The sequence below is a fragment of the Aquarana catesbeiana genome, linkage group LG08, assembly GCF_042186555.1.
Source record: "Aquarana catesbeiana isolate 2022-GZ linkage group LG08, ASM4218655v1, whole genome shotgun sequence".
NCBI lineage: Eukaryota > Metazoa > Chordata > Amphibia > Anura > Ranidae > Aquarana > Aquarana catesbeiana.
In genome coordinates this window covers 16,474,266-16,493,139 of record NC_133331.1, presented here as the reverse complement: position 1 = coordinate 16,493,139, position 18,874 = coordinate 16,474,266, and the positions used below count along the sequence as shown (strand labels likewise).

General features: G+C 46.2%; 1 protein-coding gene across 1 annotated transcript in view; it reads left to right on the top strand.

Annotated features, from left to right (window-relative positions):
- The window catches only part of HPSE2 (heparanase 2 (inactive)), a 329,697-nt gene that overhangs the window by 17,282 nt on the left and 293,541 nt on the right, over positions 1–18,874 (top strand). Inside the window, exon 2 of the mRNA XM_073595103.1 lies at positions 7,134–7,288. Coding sequence (XP_073451204.1) covers positions 7,134–7,288 — 155 coding nt within the window. The remainder of the gene's footprint in view (positions 1–7,133; positions 7,289–18,874) is intronic.

The following is an 18,874-nucleotide window of genomic DNA, read 5'->3' as shown; positions in this document are numbered from 1 at the left end:
AGTATATATTTTTTAGCAGAGACTTTGGAGAATAAAATGGCAGTTGTTTTATTTTATGTCACATGGTATTTGCGCAGCGGTCTTTCAAACACTAATTTTTTTTTAAAAAATACACTTCGCTGAATTAAAAAAAACAAGACAGTAAAGTTAGCCCAATAATAGGCGTAAATGATGATGTTACACCGAATAAATAGATACCTAACATGTTACGCTTTAAAATTGCGCACGCTCCTGGAATGGCGACGAACTACAGTTCCTAAAAATCTCCATAGGGGCGCTTTAAAAATTTTTTAATGGTTACCAGTTTAGGGTTACAGAGGAGGTCTTTTGCTGGAATTGTTTCTCTCACTCTGACGATCGCGGCGATACTTCACATGTGTGATTTGAACATTGTGTACATTTGCGGGCGCGACTTACGTATGCATTTTCGGGCGCGCGAGCACGCAGGGACGGGGGCGCTTTAGAAATTATTTTTCTTTTTTTCTTTTTTTTTTTTTTACACGGTCAATAAAAATTAAAAAAAAAACATCTGATCACTTTTATTACACTTTTACTTTTACATCCCTTGTGACAGTAATAGGTGGTGACAGGTCCTCTTTATGGAGGGATCCGGGAGTCTAAAAGACCCCAAATCCCTCCTCTGCACTTCAAAGTATTCAAAACGTCAAAATCAGCGTTTTTGAATACTTTGATTTTTTTTTAAATCGGCGCCGTTGGCTGCCGAGTAAACCGGAAGTGACGTTGTGCGATCGCCTCCAGGTTACTACATCGGAGACCCGATCGATGGGGTTGGGGTCTCCGGGCCAGCGGATGTGCTGGTTGGTCGCTCGGGTTTCACGGTAGGACGGGTGACCCGGGCGGAACAGTGGGGGGGGGGGGTTGGGGGGTCGACGTCCCCTCCCACTGCTTGGGATAACGGGCGAGCGGCTGCTTAGCCACATCGGTTGTCAGCACATCAAAGTCGACCGTCCGGATTAAAAAAACGGTACCGGGGTACCGGGGTGATGACTCCGGTACAACCACTTCCTCACAATGACGTACAGGTACGTGATTTTGCGGGAAGTGCTTAAAGTATAACTATAGTCTAAACTTTTTTTTTGTAGTTTTGGATAGAGTGGAGATGGATTAGAACCCCTGTCTGTTGTTATTGCTGTCTGTGTCCCCATTAGGTAGATTCCCCCTCTCTATTTGTCCTGTTTATCAATATCATTGAAAGTGAAAATAAAAGAAAGTTCCAAATTTTGGGTTGTCCCCAGAGAAATAATAGAGAGGAAATCTTCCAATAGGGACACAAGTTCTGGTGACCTGGGGGGTCCCTAAGGAATTCCCTTAATTTGCAGGGATTTCCTCTCACTTCCTGCTTTGGCTATGGGACAGGAAGTGAAGGGAAATCTCCCCAATGTGACAGAGATGGGGAAAAAAAAAATCTGACAGAGGTTATGAAAAAATGAAAAAAAAAAAGGTTAGTTCTACTATAAAGAATCAACGTATTTCTGGTCGGAGGTCGTATTATGAGACGTGATTATTCCATCCCGCACTTACCTCTAGAATTTGTTTTGCCAATTTTGCAGATAGGAAACCACAAAGAGATGATCACGCAGCCCCCCCCCCGGAATATTCTCCCGGCTCCTCGTCATTGCTTCACTTCCTCAAACATTTCTTTTAGAAATTCTGAGAATCTTCCAGGTGATCCGGATTTGAGAAAGTTCTCGTACTTTAGGATAATGTGGGTCATAAATGTTTACAAGAGCTCAGTTTGTATCTGATCCCCATGCGGATAAATCCGTTACTCTGAGTTCTGTCATAAACATTACTTATTGCAGCCTTTTCCACCATATTTATGGACTTACTGTATATAACACCATCTACATCAGGGTTTCTCAACCAGGGTTCCATGGAACCTTAGGGTTCCTCCAGTGGTTGCTAGGGGTTCCTTGAGAAATGAGCAATTTCTGCCTCCCAGATAAGTTCCAACTGCCACCATTGATCTTTTTAGCTATTTGTAAGGGGGGAATTCTTCCCAGTGTCCACAAGCGTAAGGAACATTCTTCCCACTGACCATCACACTAATGTATCATGAGTTGTAGATATAGTCATTTTTAGCAGGGGTTCCCTGAGACTAGAAAGTTATATCAAGGGTTCCTCTGTGTTGGAAAGGTTGAGAAAGGCTGGTCTACATAAACTGCACATTCACAATAGTCCCCGCCCCCCGAGGAGCCTACAATCCAAGGTCTCCATCCCACATACCAGGACCAATTTTCCCACCAGCATGTCTTCAGAATATGGGGAGAAGACCCCACCAAGCACAAGGAGAACATGCAAACTCCATGCAGGAAGTGTTCTGGTTGGGATTTGAACCGACAACTCTAGTGCTGCCAGGAGGGCTGTGCTGACATCCGGGACTCCAGGATCCCGAACTGATTACTGATCACTTCATCTAATACCCAACATCAGTGTGAACAGCTGAGACATAGACAATGCCGATCACTTGGTGTGTGTGATGCCTCCAGATGTTCCATACAGAAAATGTATCTTTATTAATAACAATAATAATAACTTAACAAAATAATAATTATAATAATGACCAGCCATTTGAAATGATAATATGTTCTCCAACATTAGACCAATGTTGTCCTCAATGCTGAGAGGCAACATGGTGGAGGTTTCTTGCAAGTTTGGGGCTGCATTTCTGCAAATGGAGTTGGAGATTTGGTCAGAATCAGTGGTGTCCTCAATGCTGAGGAATACAGGCAGATACTTCTCCATCATGCCGTACCATCAGGGAGGCGTGTGATTGGCCCCCAAATTTATTCTCCAGCAGGGCAACCACCCCAAACGGCCAATGTCATTAAAAACTATCTACAGTGTAAAGAAGAACAATGAGTCCTGGAAGTCATTGTTTGGCCCCCACAGAGCCCTGATCTCAACATCATGGAGTCTGTCTGGGATTACATGAAGAGACAGAAGGTTTTGAGGCAGCAGACATTCGAAGAAGATCTGTGCTTAGTTCTCCAAGATGTTTAGAACAGCCTACCTGCCGAGTGCCTTCAAGTCTACCTAGAAGAAGGCAAAAGTGGGTCAATCCAAATATTGATTGGATTTCGAGTTCCCTTCTCTGCATTTACCGTACTTTACATTTTGTTCATTGATAAACATAAACTATTTGACATAAACATAAACTATTTAACACTTTGATTTCTTAAAGCATTGTTCATTTACAGCATTGGCATCACACCTTCACAAAACTTTTGCACAGTACTGTATATTATTATTATTCTTCAAAAGGATTTATATAGCTGTATATATATATATATATATATATATATATATATGTACCGTATATACTGTATATAAACTAGAGACAGATGTATTTCTGCCCTATTGTTATTATCTCACATGCACAGTGCCAGATAACTCGGTTTGTGCTCCTCTATGTGTGTGTGTAGTGGTCACCTTCCATAGGTTAATGATTGCTGATCATAGATTAATGATTGCTGACCAAAGAGTAATGATTGCTGATCATGGATTAATGCTTGTTGATAGTAGATTAACGATTACTGACCAAATAATAATGATTGCTGATCTTAAAATGATTTATTTCTGACTATTGCTGATCATAGATCAATGATTGCTGATTATAGATTAATGATCGCTGGTTGTAGATTAATTGTGGCTGATTATAGATGAATGATTTTTTATTTCAGATTAATGATTGGTGACCATTGATTCATGATTATTGATCATAGATTAATGATTTCTGATTATAGATTAAAGATTGCTGGCTGTAGTTTAATGATTGCTGATTATAGATTAATAATTTCTGATTAATGATTGCTAATCATTTCTGATTTCAGAATAATGATGGCTGATTATAGATTATTGATTGCTGACCATAGATTATTGATTGCTGACCATAGATAATTGATTCAGGATTATAGCTTAATGATTGATGGAATTTCAATTTTTAGGTAGTGGAAGTTTAAATATTATTATTATTATTATGTTATATTGTAATCTGGGATGAAAAATTGTAATGATCTACATGGCGAAATGTGCAAATTGGGATGAGATTTTTTTAACTTTTTCTGATGTTATAAGATATATCTGTGTATATTTATACAGGAAGTGACAATACATTGAAGAAATGTAGAATTAGTGGCAGCTGATTAAATAGAGATCTATTTGATCAGCTGCTTTCCTGGCTGTACCGGGTAAGACAGTTCTGAAACCAGAAGTGACAAAATCCCCATCACTTCCAGCTGCATTCAATAGATGTTGCTCCATCAACTCTGTGGACAGCGGACCCAACCGCTTATCATGGTCCTGGGACCCCCATTGTAAAACAAGTGAGCCCGGGAATAGCAGTGGGCGGCTGGGGGTGGGGTGAGGTCTCTGCAGCACTGTAAAAGTAATCGAGTGGCGGTACACAGAGGAGATGGAGAAGAGAATTGCTAAGAACGGGGGCTACCCAGGACAAATATTATAGACTGGCATGGGATGATGGTGCAAGTGAGGAGGTCAGTGGAGGAACATTGATGGTGGTTCGGGGAATATTTGCTGGCAGGGTCATTGGTTGTAAATGGTTTTGTAGTTAAGTGAGCCCAGTGCCATGAATGGAATAGAATGAAGCCAGTGTGTGCTTGGAGGAACATTTGTAATAGATTAATAGAAGATGAGAGTATGTTTGTGTAGCCAGGTGCATAGTTAGCAGGAGGAGGCAACTGTAAAGGCACAAAGACTTTTAGGCTGGCTTTCAATGCCATTCAGCACCCATCCAGGAGAGGGAGCTGGTGGACATGAAGGATTTGAGAGACTGTGATGCAGGCCGCACTGAACATTGCATAAGAGTAAATGGAATGATGGACTTCCCCAGATATAGACTCTTAACGGGAGGGGAAAGGAGCAGTTTTTCTCCTGGGCCTTAAAAAGATCCTCCTCGGGGAGAAGAGATCAGGGAGGAGAGATTAGGGAGGAGAGATTGAGAGATCGAAGAGGACAGATCGGGGAGTAGGGATTGAGGAGGAGAGATTGGGGAGTAGAGATCGAGGAGGAGAGATCGAGGAGGAGATATCGGGGAGAAGAGATCGGGGAGGAGAGATTGGGGAGGAGAGATTGAGAGATCGAAGAGGACAGATCGGGGAGTAGGGATTGAAGAGGAGAGATCGGGGAGAAGAGATCAAGGTGGAGAGATCGGGGAGGAGACATGGGGAGGAGAGATCGGAGAGGAGAGACCAGGGAGTAGAGATCGAGGAGGAGAATTCGAGGAGGAGGGATCGAGGAGGAGAGATCGATGGGGAGAGATCGGGGAGAAGAAATAAGGGAAGAGAGATCGGGGAGGAGAGATTGGGGAGGAGAGATTGAGAGATCAAAGAGGAGAGATCGGGGAGTAGAGATCGAGGAGGAGAATTCGAGGAGGAGGGATCGAGGAGGAGAGATCGATGGGGAGAGATCGGGGAGAAGAAATAAGGGAAGAGAGATCGGGGAGGAGAGATTGGGGAGGAGAGATTGAGAGATCAAAGAGGAGAGATCGGGGAGTAGGGATTGAGGAGGAGAGATCGAGGAGGAGAGATCAAGGAGGAGAGATCGGGGAGAAGAGATCGGGGAGGAGAGATTGGGGAGAAGAGATCGAGGGGGAGAGATCGGGGAGGAGATATTGGGGAGGAGAGATCGAGGAGGAGAAATTGAGGAGGAGAGATCGTGGGGGAGAGATCAGGGAGGAGAGATCGGGGAGGAGAGATTGGGGAGGAGAGATTGAGAGATCGAGGAGGAGAGATCGGGGAGAAGAGATCAGGGAGGAGACATGGGGAGGAGAGATCAAGAGATCGGAGAGGAGAGACCGGGGAGTAGAGATCGAGGAGGAGAAATCGGGGAGAAGAAATCAGGGAAGAGAGATCAGGGAGGAGAGATTGGAGAGGAGAGATTGAGAGATTGAAGAGGAGAGATCGGAGAGTAGGGATCGAGGAGGAGAGATCGAGGAGGAGAGATCAAGGAGGAGAGATCGGGAAGAAGAGATCGGGGAGGAGAGATCGGGGAGTAGAGATCGAGGAGGAGAAATCGAGGAGGAGAGATCGAGGAGGAGAGATCGAGGGGGAGAGATCAGGGAGAAGAAATCAGGGATGAGAGATCGGGGAGGAGAGATCGGGGAGGAGAGATTGAAAGATTGAAGAGGAGAGATCGGAGAGTAGGGATCGAGGAGGAGAGATCGAGGAGGAGAGATCAAGGAGGAGAGATTGGGGAGAAGAGATCGGGGAGAAGAGATCGAGGAGAAGAGATTGGGTAGGAGAGATCGGGGAGGAGAGATCGGGGAGGAGAGATCGGGGAGAAGAGATTGGGGAGGAGAGATCGGGGAGGAGAGATCGGGGAGAAGAGATTGGGGAGGAGAGATTGGGGAGAAGAGATTGGGGAGGAGAGATTGGGGAGGAAAGATCGAGGAGGAGAGATTGGGGAGGAGAAATCGGGGATGAGAGATCGGGGAGGAGAGATTGGGGAGAAGAGATTGGGGAGGAGAGATTGGGGATGAGAGATCGGGGAGGAGAGATTGGGGAGGAGAGATTGAAAGATTGAAGAGGAGAGATCGGAGAGTAGGGATCGAGGAGGAGAGATCGAGGAGGAGAGATCAAGGAGGAGAGATCGGGCGGGGAGAAGAGATCGGGGAGAAGAGATCGAGGAGAAGAGATTGGGGAGGAGAGATCGGGGAGGAGAGATCGGGGAGAAGAGATCGGGGAGGAGAGATCGGGGAGGAGAGATCGGGGAGAAGAGATTGGGGAGGAGAGATCGGGGAGGAGAGATTGGGGAGAAGAGATTGGGGAGGAAAGATTGGGGAGGAGAAATCGGGGAGGACAGAATGAGGAAAAGCAACATTTTTATTTTACCCAAACAAGGTCATTAGACACCTTTGTTAGTATAGGTTCTTTCTGAATGTGGAGAGCAAAAACCAGGCTGAAGAGGGTCATAGAGATGTGCGGGAAAGGTGTAACAAGGCACTGAAGTAGTATGAGTACATATGACAGAAGAGACATGGGTAAGGACGAAAAGAAGCCTTCTCCCATTACATACATTTTTCTATCTAGAGTTAATGAACCTTTTCAGGGAAATTTCTGTTATCTAATAAACATTTCTTTCTCCTTCTCCAGTTCCAAAAGACTTGTGACTCTAGCGCGAGGTCTGGCTCCAGCTTACCTGAGGTTTGGTGGCCCCAGAACAGATTTCTTACAATTCCAGAATGTGAAGAACCCAGCAAAAAACAGAGGACCTGGACCTGATGACTATCTAAAAAACTATGAGGACGGTAAGGACTGTCTCCCTTTACTGACTGTTTTCTAAAGTAGAGATGAACAATTGGCACTGAGAAGCATCTGTTCCTTCCTAAATCATGAGATTACACTCCTGTCGTACAACTTTTTCTAGTTTTTCCTAGAAAATTTTGATTGCTCAAAAATGGATATCCTCAGTAATTCCAGCCATGGTGGGGGGGGGGGGGGGGGGGAGAATGGTAGTAATAAGTTAGGGATGGGATGGCCAAAAAGGAGGCTATATGCACACATTTTGGAAGAAATAGATTCACCGGGGTTGATTCAGCATAAATCCTAACGTGATTCATTACCTGTGTGATTTCAAATGGTTTAGAATGGAGGCAATGGGTTGGATGTATTGATATATATACAGTACTGTGCAAAACGTATAGGCAGGTGTGATGCTAATGCTGTAAATGAAGAATGCTTTCTGAAATAGAAGTGTTAATAGTTTAGTAAACAAAGAGAAGAGTAATCCAAATCCAATCAATATTTGGGGTGACCCCCCCCTTTGCCTTCTTCTAGGTAGACTTGCACACAGTTTTTGAGGGAACTCAGCAGGTAGGTTGTTCTATGTACATCTTGGAGAACTAAGCACAGATCTATCGTGAATGTCGGCTGCCTCAAATCCTTCTGTCTTTTCATGTAATCCCAGACAGACTCCATGATGTTGAGATCAAGGCTCTGTGGGGGCCAAACTATCCCTTCCAGGACTTCTTGTTCTTCTTTACACTGAAGATAGTTCTTAATGACATTGGCTGTATGTTTAGGGTGGTTGTCCTGCTGCAGAATAAATTTGGGGCCAATCACACGCTTCACCTGATGGTATGGCATGATGGAGAAGTATCTGCCTGTATTTCTCAGCATTGAGGACACCATTGCAGCCCCAAACTTGCAAGGAACCTCCACCATGCTTCACAGTAGGCTGCAGACACTCATAATTGTACCTCTCTGCAGCCATTTGCCGACAAACTGCCTCCTGCTACAGTCAAATATTTCACATTTTGACTCATCAGTCCAGAACATCTGCACCCCAGTTCCAATATTTTCCATCATAGGTGAGTTACTTAGATTTGTTTCCATGTTGGAGGTATGGCTTTTTGGCCGGAATTTTTCCATGAATACCACTTCTGGCCAAACGTCTCTGGACAGTAGGTGGGGTTAACTGAGTCCCACTGTTTTTCACCAGTTCTGTGCTAATGGAACTGCTGGACATCTCCCGATGAGGAAGGGAAGGAAGCATGATGGGATCGATTTACTAAAACTGAAAAGTGCAAACCCTGGTGCAGCATTTCTTCACACCCGCCTAAAACTTTTGCACAGTACTGTATGTACAGATATACCGTGTGTGTGTGTATATATATATATATATATATATATATATATATATATATATACACAATAGAGTAATTCCCTCCTATATACAGATGGCTGCTGATTGAACCTGGTGACCCCCATTTAAAAACACAAATTAATTTGAAGTGGAGCTTGCCTTTACTGTATCAACCTTCTAATTATAATTCATCTTCTTCTAAATGAAGATGTGGAATAGTTGAAGATCTCTTCATGTACAGGTATTACATTATTATATATGTATTATATTTGGTATATACGTATTATAATGATACATATTGGAATATATATATATATATATATATTATCTATATATCTATATATCTATCTATCTATCTATCTCTCTCTCTCTCTCTCTCTCTCTCTCTCTCTCTCTCTCTATCTCTCTCTCACACACGACAAGACTTACAACATAAATAGACCCGAGGTGTGGTTTTTGGTCATCTGGTAGGTAAGCCAAGAAAAGGGCCCATACCCAAGATAAGTAATGGATAATTGTAGAGGAGAATGTGCTGAGAAATGCTGTAAAAAGGAGAATGGGGGGGGGGGGGTATCACGCATTGGAACAGACAGAAAGCAAGGGCGAGGGGCCAGCTTAAATATCCCCCGGGCTCCTGCCATAAATTCAGGCCACCATACTGGTCTTCTAATTTATGGTCATGGCCCTAACACCGAGACAGATGTGGATCACATAAACATGAAACAAGATTTACAACATTATTAGACCTGAGGTGTGGCTTTTGGTCGTCTGGTAGGTTAGCCAAGAAAAGGGGCAAAAAAAAAAAAGCAGGTAGGGAGTATATCTTTATTGGTTCTAAGCTCATTGAGCAAGCTTGGAGGAGGCTAGGGCCATCTCCACTTGAGGGTTCAGAATATATCTGGCTAAGCAGGTGGACTTCCATCTGCCTAGCTTCTTGATGACCGAGTGACAGCGGGCCTGGTGAGACAGAATCCATGTGAGGGCCTGAGCGAAAATGGCACTAGATACTCTTGGACCCGAAGGTCAACTTGGTGGCGAAGTAGTAGGACTCCCACCACTTACTACTGTGCCACCGCCAGAGGGACGGTTCTATAGGGAGGAGTTTGATATATCTGTTTTGGATAGCCAGGCCCCGGGACCTGTCCCAATGATGGTTTGGATCACCAAGTCAACTGAGGCATCCTCGGAGGGAATCAGGGAGTTCAGGCTGGGTATGTGAGAAGAATGAGGCACAGACAAGTCATGCACTAAGCGGAGTTTATTACTGAACTTGCCATTGACAAGCCCAATAGGGCTGACTCTCTAGACTGGGAAAGGTGACTGTGGGAAGGGGCCGATAATAAGGCCTTTATCCACTTCTGACTGCAGTAAGAAGTCAATTGCTTGTGTGTCAATGGCTGCTGACTGGAAGTTCCTGCATTCGTGTGTAGTGAGGGGTAAAGTGATGAGGCCAATGTGGAACCCTTCTGTGAAGTCGTGCACCAGGAATATGGCCAGTGAGGGAGTGGGGTGTGTAGAGAGGCAGAACCCCAACCAGCTGACATCTATGCGGCCAAGTCAGGACTTACCCTCCTGTTTGACTTGACGGGTAGTGCTTGGATGAGCTTTATGGCATGCTGTGAAAATATGGAGTAGCCTGCACTGGCTATGGAAGCATCCGCCGTGATTAAAATTGTTGCAAATGGGGGCTTCTCCTATAGAAAAGATAGGCCGTCCTAGTCTATCCACTGGTCATGATTGACCGTGGACCGGAAGGTCCTGACTGGTGCCGTAGGAGGAAGGAGGGTAAATGGGGCATCTTGTATTCGGTTCAGAGTACCAATTCGCCATGTGGGTAGTGGACTGGCAAATGGTGCACATCGGTGAGCGGAGGCCTGTGAAATAGCTCGGTGTCAGAAATGCTCCAGTCTGTCTTGACCTGGAACTGGCTTAGCATAAAAGGCATGCCCACCATACTTGCACCCTAGGTCTGTGACTGAATGGAGATATAGGTCTAGCTCTTCCCTCCTGTTGAGGGCGGCTGAGCAGACGACATCCCTGAACATCCCAAAAGCTAAAACGAATTTGGTGACTGTAAGTTTGCGGGTGAGCTTGGGGTCTTTCGACTTAATGACTACGAGACGCCCCCCCCAGGCATATGCTCTGTTCTCGGCCACATTCTGAACCGAAATCAGCAGAGATGCTAAATTTTTAGTCCTTGTCCTCTAAGATGTTCTTTCTGAGGCTGGCAGGCACAAGGTAAGCAGGGAGGTCGGTAGAAGAGGACCCTGGTGTACCTGCAGAAGGGGATGCCAGTGCCATGACCACGATGGTCATGGGTGGGCAAGCTTTCAGGGCTGCAAATCTGGTCTGCACGTCAGTAATTGTAGCAGACAGTGAGGATACCATGGAGTGCAGCTGGAAGATGGCCCTGGATATGGACTGCAAGGACGCCTGAAGGGCGCTGTGACCTGTAGCAGCTGTCAGCGGGAAAAGTAGCCTGAATAGCTCTGCCTTCCTGGCCGTAGATGGGTAGGGGATGGCCTTGTGTTTAAGCTCAGCTATGATCTTGGGAATGGTCCAAGTGTAGAGGGACTGCAGGCTGCTGACATGACTTCGACTGAGTGATGCCCCAGCAAGTCCTGGCATGGATCGAGACTGGGTCGACCGGAAACCTTTAAAGAGGGTGACAAAAGAGTGACATGTATGTTCCTTTAGCTTAGAAGAAAAATTACCTACCCTAGCCAAGCCAGTCCGTAGGGTTCAATATTGAGTTGGCCCAACCCTTTGCAGCTATAAAAGCTTCAACTCTTCTGGGAAGGCCGTCCACAAGGTTTAGGAGTGTGTCTATGGGAATGTTTGACCATTCTTCCAGAAGAGCATTTGTGAGGTCAGGCACTGATGTTGGACAAAGAAAGCCTGGCTTGCAGTCTCCGCTCTAATTCATCCCAAAGGTGGTCTATCGGGTTAAGGTCAGGACTCTGTGCAGGCCAGTCAAGTTCTTCCACCCCAAACTCACTCATCCATGTCTTTATGGACCTTGCTTTGTGCACTGGTCAAAATCATTTGGTGGAGGGGGGATTATGGTGTGGGGTTGTTTTTCAGGGGTTGGGCTTGGCCCCTTAGTTCCAGTGAAGGGAACTCTTAAGGCGTCAGCATACCAAGACATTTTGGACAATTTCATGTTCCCAACTTTGTGGGAACAGTTTGGGGATGGCCCCTTCCTGTTCCAACATGACTGCACACCAGGGGGAACACACGCCGTTTTTCTTAATTGTTTTTATGTATATTGCCGGGATCCAACAATACATTATAGCCACGAGCAATTTTAAGGCTACTTTCACACTGGGGCTTTACCATCGTTTTTGCGACGCTATTCGGCCGCTAGCGGGGCAGTTTTAACCCCCGCTAGTGGCCGAAAAAGGGTTAAAACCGCCAGCAAAGCGTCACTGCAGTGGGGCTTTCCCAACGGGTTTGCGGCGCTGCCCCATTGTTTTCAATGGGAAGGGGCGCTTTAGGAGCGGTGAATACACTGCTCCTTTAGCGCTGCAAAGATGGGGCTTGCAGGACTTTTTTTCGTCCTGCAAGTGCACTGCTCCAGTTTGAAAGCATTCGGGCTTTCACACTGGAGACACAGGAGAGGCGCTTTACAGGCTCTATACAGGCACTATTTTTAGCGCTGTGGCGCCTGTAAAGCGCCTCAGTGTGAAAGTAGCCTTAATTACATTTTTTTTCCTTGAGAAATGTAATTTTGCTGTGGTACTGTTATGAACACGGGAAAGATGCGCTACTTTACAGGCAGACTAAAGAGACCCCCCCACGCACGATATTTTTATTGCTTAACTTTAGGCATTATTAAAATCAGTGCTCCTGAAAAAAACGTCAGTTTTTAAAACTTTTTTTTTGCATTGATACATGTCCCCTGGGGCAGGACCCGGGTCCCCAAACACTTTTTATGGCAATAACTTGCATATAAGCCTTTAAAATTAGCACTTTTGATCTTTCATATTTGTGTCCCATAGACTTTAACAGTGTTTGCATGTTCGCACAAGTTTTTTGCATGTTCACATGTTCTGCCGCAAACCGAACCGGGGGGGTGTTCGGCTCATGCCTAGTCCTTGGATTGGATTCTTCTTTCTACAAAGAGATCTTTCCACGTCGGTCTCTTTACATTCAGGGAAGTAGTAGGTGCCTCTGACAATGAACCTTTCCGCAGATCATGTTCATAGAGGTTTTCATCACCTAAATGTGGAACAGAACTCTGCCAACTGCGTCTGGGAGAGCGAGCGGGGGAGGGCACATGTGCTGCAGATTTAGTCTTCCGTAAATCAAAAAAGGTGTTATGGGGTGATTTCCTACCCCACAAATACAGAATTATTCTTCACTAGAACAATTGGCTCACATGGAGGGCAGGTTCCTTTAAGGTGGAACTTCAGCCACAGATGATTCGTTCACAGATCCCAGAAAACGTAGACGCTGCAGAAGACCAATTGTTCCTTTAGGTAGATGAATAAATGTTTCTGTGGCATCATTAAAATTTAAATGGGAACAATCCTTGGAGGTGGTGGAGGGGGCAGGCACAAAGGACAATCCTCAGAGGTAGATAGGGGCAGGGACAAAGGACAATCCTCGAAGATAGATAGGGGCAAGGAGAAAGGACAATTCTCAGAGGTGGATAGGGGGCAGGGATAAAGAACAACCCTTGGAGGTAGATAGGGGGCAGGGACAAAGGACAATCCTCGGAGGTGGATAGGGGGCAGGGACAAAGGACAATCCTCAGAGATAGATAGGGGGCAGGGAGAAAGGACAGTTCTCAGAGGTGGATAGGGGGCAGGGACAAAGGACAGTCCCCGGATGTGGAGAGGGGACAGTGACAAAGAACAATCCTCGGAGGTGGATAGGGGGCAGGGACAAAGGACAATCCTTGGAGGTGGAGAGGAGGCAGGGACAAAGGACAGTCCTCAGAGGTGGATAGGGGGTAGGGACAAAGGACAATCCTTGGAGGTAGATGGGGGCAGGGACAAAGGCAAATCCTCAGAGGTGGATAAGGGGTAGGGACAAAGGACAATCCTCGGAGGTAGATAGGGGGCAGGGACAAAGGACACTCCTCTGAGGTGGATAGGGGGCAGGGACAAAGGACAGTCCTCTGAGGTGGATAGGGGGTAGAGACAAAAGACAATCCTCGAAGGTAGATAGAGGGCAGGGATAAAGAAAAATCCTTGGAGGTGGATAGGGGGCAGGGACAAAGGACATTCCCCGGAGGTGGAGAGGGGGCAGTGACAAAAAACAATCCTCGGAGGTGGAGAGGGGGCAGTGACAAAAAACAATCCTCTGAGGTAGATAGGGGGCAGGGACAAAGGAAAATCCTCTGAGGTGGATAAGGGGCAGGGACAAAGGATAATCCTCAGAAGTAGATAGGGGGCAGAAACAAAGGAAAATACTCTGAGGTGGATAAGGGGCAGGGACAAAGGACAATCCTCGGAGGTAGATAGGGGGCAGGGACAAAGGACAATCCTCGGAGGTGGATAGGGGCCAGGGACAAAGGACAATCCTCTGAGTTGGATAAGGGGCAGGGACAAAGGACAATCCTCGGAGGTAGATAGGGGGCAGGGACAAAGGACATTCCTCTGAGGTGGATAGGGGCCAGGGACAAAGAACAATCCTCGGAGGTGGATAGAGGGCAGGGATAAAGAAAAATCCTTGGAGGTGGAATGGGGGCAGGGACAAAGGACATTCCCCAGAGGTGGAGAGGGGGCAGTGTCAAAGAACAATCCTCTGAGGTGGATAGGGGGCAGGGACAAAGGACAAAACTCAGAGGTGGAGAGGAGGCAGGGTTAAAGGACCATCCTCGAAGGTGGATAGGGTGTACAAAGGACAATCCTCTGAGGTATATAGGGGGCAGTGACAAAGGACAATCCTCGGAGGTGGATAGGGGGCAGTGACAAAGGACAATCCTCGGAGGTGGATAGGGGGCAGGGACAAAGGACAATCCTCGGAAGTGGAGAGGAGGCAGCGACAAAGGACCGTCCTCAGAGGTGGATAGGGTGTAGGGACAAAGGACAATCCTCAGTGGTAGATAGGGGGCAGTGACAAAGGACAATCCTCGGAGGTGGATAGGGGGTAGGGACAAAAGACAATCCTTGAAGGTGGATAGGGGGCAGGCTTAAAGAACAATCCTTGGAGGTGGATAGGGGGCAGGGACAAAGGACAGTCCCCAGAGGTGGAGAGGGGGCAGTGACAAAAGAACAATCCTCGGCGGTGGATAGGGGGTAGGAACAAAGGACAATCCTCTGAGGTAACTAGGGGGCAGGGACAAAGGACAATCCTCAGAGGTGGATAGAGGGCTGGGACAATGGGTAACTCAGGGGGTAAGGGAATACCTGCACCTGGAATTAACCAATAGTAAATAGTGTATCATTTGTTAGGATATGATATACTCTGCATCTCAAAAGCCAATGTGTCCAAACATCCTATACATATGATCTTGTCATGCGGGCTGGTCATCTATAATGTGGGATTAAACCAAATTTCACAGACTGCAGATATTTTGTTTTCAAGGAAAAATCATTATTCTATGAGGTGTGTGTAACATATTGGATCCCATTCCTCCATTGTTCATATATCCCTCCACACCCACCAGTTACAGGGCTTGCCCGTCTAACACTGCAGTTGGTGTTGATTGGATGTAATGATCTAATGCCTCCGATGCACTGGCAGGTACCACAGATGAACTTCATGGACAGCCTGGTCTTATCTGTACTGTTTTGCCCCTGAGAAGCTTGAGGTGTCTTCAGTGGACCTCTTTTCTACATATGTGGGGTTGTGCAGTATTGCTGATGGTGTTTATTGTTACTATTATACAGAATTTATATAGCCTCAAAAGTTTGCATAGTATTTTACAATATAAAAGGAGACAATACAATTACAATACAATTCAAGACAGAAGGATAAGGAGAATCCTGCTCCTGAGAGCTTACAATCTAAAGTGGGTGGTACAGAAGGTGAAAGCTGTAGGGAATGAGCTGATGGAGGTGGTCAACATACAATTTTTAGGTGGAGGTGGGGTAGGCGTCACTAAATAAATGACTTTTCGGGGATTGCCTAAAGGTGGACAGAGTAGGAAAGAGTCGGACAGATTGGGGTAGGGAGTTACAGAGGATGGGGGAGGCTCTGGAGTCCTGGAGACGAACATGGGAGGAGGGGCTCAGAGAGCAGAAGGTCATGGGAGAAGTGGAGAGGATGGCTTCAGTGCTATTACAAAATGAGGTTGGTGATGTAGCTACGGGCAGAGTGGTGGATGGCTTTGTAAGTTGTTGTTAGTGTTATAAAATGTATTTGTTGGATGATCAGAAGCCAGTGGGAGGATTGGCAAACAGGGGCAGCAGCCACAGTTCAGTTAGTAAGGTTGGTGGGTCCTGGCAGTAGCATTCATAATGGACTGGAGGGAAGCACTGCCGATCACAGATGTCTAAGAGCCGTCCAGCCATGTCAGTACACACAGGAGGACTGGGAAATGTTGGCCAGGGAGGTAGACGCGGACAACTGGCCCTTCCTTAGTAGTGACAGTGTAGCTAGATTTTATGCTGCGCTATCCCTTCCAACCGGCAAGGGGAGAGCTGTAGGTGAGAAAGCTTATGGACTTCTATGCAGAATGCTGAGAGTCATGGGAGTTGTGGTCCAGGACATCAGCCATAGAATGGGGCCAATGGACTCATTGCACTGCAATTCCCAGAAAACTATGAGGAAGAGGGGGAGTAGTGAAATGGCTTTCACCAAACTGCTGAGGAAGGTTCTTCCTCTTGGTGCTGTGGGAACCACTGAGAGCACATCTGCTGCATACAGATCAGACTACTGGGAAACCAGACCGGCAGAGCCACCTGAGGCAGGGTAGCATAGACTGCAGCGACTGCATCTGCACCATTGCTGCAGAGAGACCAGAGCACCCTCTTACCTTTTACTTCCTACTGCTGAATCTCTAAAGGCATCCTGTGGAGAGACTGAGGGGGCCTCCCCCACCTACAGCGAGTCAAGGTCTGGAGACATGCTTGGCCAGTCCATTACCTTTACCCTCAGTTTCTTTAGCAAGGCAGTGTTCATCTTGGAGGTGTGTTTGGGGTCGTTATCATGTTGGAATACTGCCCTGCGGCCCAGTCTCTGAAGGGAGGGGATCATGCTCTGCTTCAGTATGTCACAGTACGTGTTGGCATTCATGGTTCCCTCAATGATCTGTAGCTCCCCAGTGCCGGCAGCACTCATGAAGCCCCAGACCATGACACTCCCACCACCATGCTTGACTGTAGGCAAGACACACTTGTCTTTGTACTCTTCACCTGGTTGCCGCCACACATGCTTGTCACCATCTGAACCAAATAAGTTTATCTTGGTCTCATCAGACCACAGGACATGGTTCCAGTAATCCATGTCCTTAGTCTGCTTGTCTTCAGCAAACTGTTTGCGGGCTTTCTTGTGAATCATCTTTAGAAGAGGCTTCCTACTGGGACGACAGCCATGCAGACCAATTTGATGCAGTGTGCGGCATATGGTCTGAGCACTGACAGGCTGACCCCCCACCCCTACAACCTCTCCAGCAATGCTGGCAGCACGCATACGTCTATTTCCCAAAGACAAACTCTGGATATGACGCTGAGCACGTGACCTCAACTTTTTTGGTCGATCATGGCGAGGCCTGTTCTGAGTGGAACCTGTCCTGTTATACCTCTGTATGGTCTTGGCCACCGTGCTGCAGCTCAGTTTCAGGGTCTTGGCAATCTTCTTATAGCCTAGGCCATCTTTATGTAGAGCAACAATTCTTTTTTTCAGATCCTCAGAGAGTTCTTTGCCATGAGGTGCCATGTTGAACTTCCAGTGACCAGTATGAGAGAGTGAGAGCGATAACACCAAATTTAACACACCTGCTCCCAATTCACACCTGAGACCTTGTAACACTAACAAGTCACATGACCCCGGGGAGGGAAAATGGCTGATTGGCCCCAATTTGGACATTTTCATTTAGGGGTGTACTCACCTTTGTTGCCAGCGGTTTAGACATTAATGGCTGTGTGTTGAGTTATTTTGAGGGGACAGCAAATTTACACTGTTATACAAGCTGTACACTCACTACTTTACATTGTAGCAAAGTGTCATTTCTTCAGTGTTGTCACATGAAAAAGATAGAATAAAATATTTACAAAAATGTGAGGGGTGTACTCACTTTTGGGAGATACTGTATATATATATATTATATATATATATATATATATATATATATATATATATATTCTCTTAATCTCCCCTTCTTACTCTATTCTCCCCTCTTTCTCTTCCCCGTTTAGTCCAGTATTTGTTCTGTTAGTGGTCCAAGATATGGGCTTCCATTTCATGTTGTGTTTCTATTTAATGAGATATTTTCTCATGGGTCTGTCCGGTTGCTGTTGTTCGGTCTTTGGTTTACGGTGGGATCAGAGGCGGCTCTCTAATTAGGCAAATTAGGCGGTCGCCTAAGGCCTCGCACTCACAGGGGCCTCGCGGCCGCCTAATTTGCCTGTTCGCAGTCACTGAAGTTGACGACGGCGGCTCCGCCTACCCCCACTGGGACTCTGTGGCTTAGGAGCTGACGGACAAATCAGATACTGCCCGAAGCCTGAGGAATAGTGGCCTCATCACGGAGTGTCCCAGTCCGTGGGGCCTCATGTGTAAGTTTTGCCTAAGGCCTCACAAAGCCTAGAGCCGCCTCTGGGTGGGATACATACTACACTCTGTTTTTCTGATAATGTACTTGTTCTGTGGCTTGGCATATACCTGGTATTTTGTGTCCCTATTTCTCATGCCCTGTCTGTACCCAACTTCTTTAAATAAAGAATTAAAAAAAAAAAAAAAAGAAGTCCTATATACACTGGTGGCGGGAAAAAAATCAAACAAATAAAAAAGATTTATTTTGGGGCAGAATTACATGCATTCATACGATGCTTTTAGAATAATATGAGTGAAAACTCATTCTGCTGAGCAGAATTTCCATTTATTTTAACCACTGGAATCAATTTGCACGTAGATGCACACATTTATGTGCCTTTTGCCCATGTACACACGATCGGATTTTCCAAAAACAAATGTTGGATGTGAGCTTGTTGGCGGAAAGTCCGACCGTGTGTAGGCTCCATAGAACTTTTGTTGTCGGACTTTCCGCCAACAAATGTTTGAGAGCAGGTTCTCAAATTTTCCGACAACAAAACTTATTGTCGGAAATTCCGATCGCGTGTACACAATTCTGACG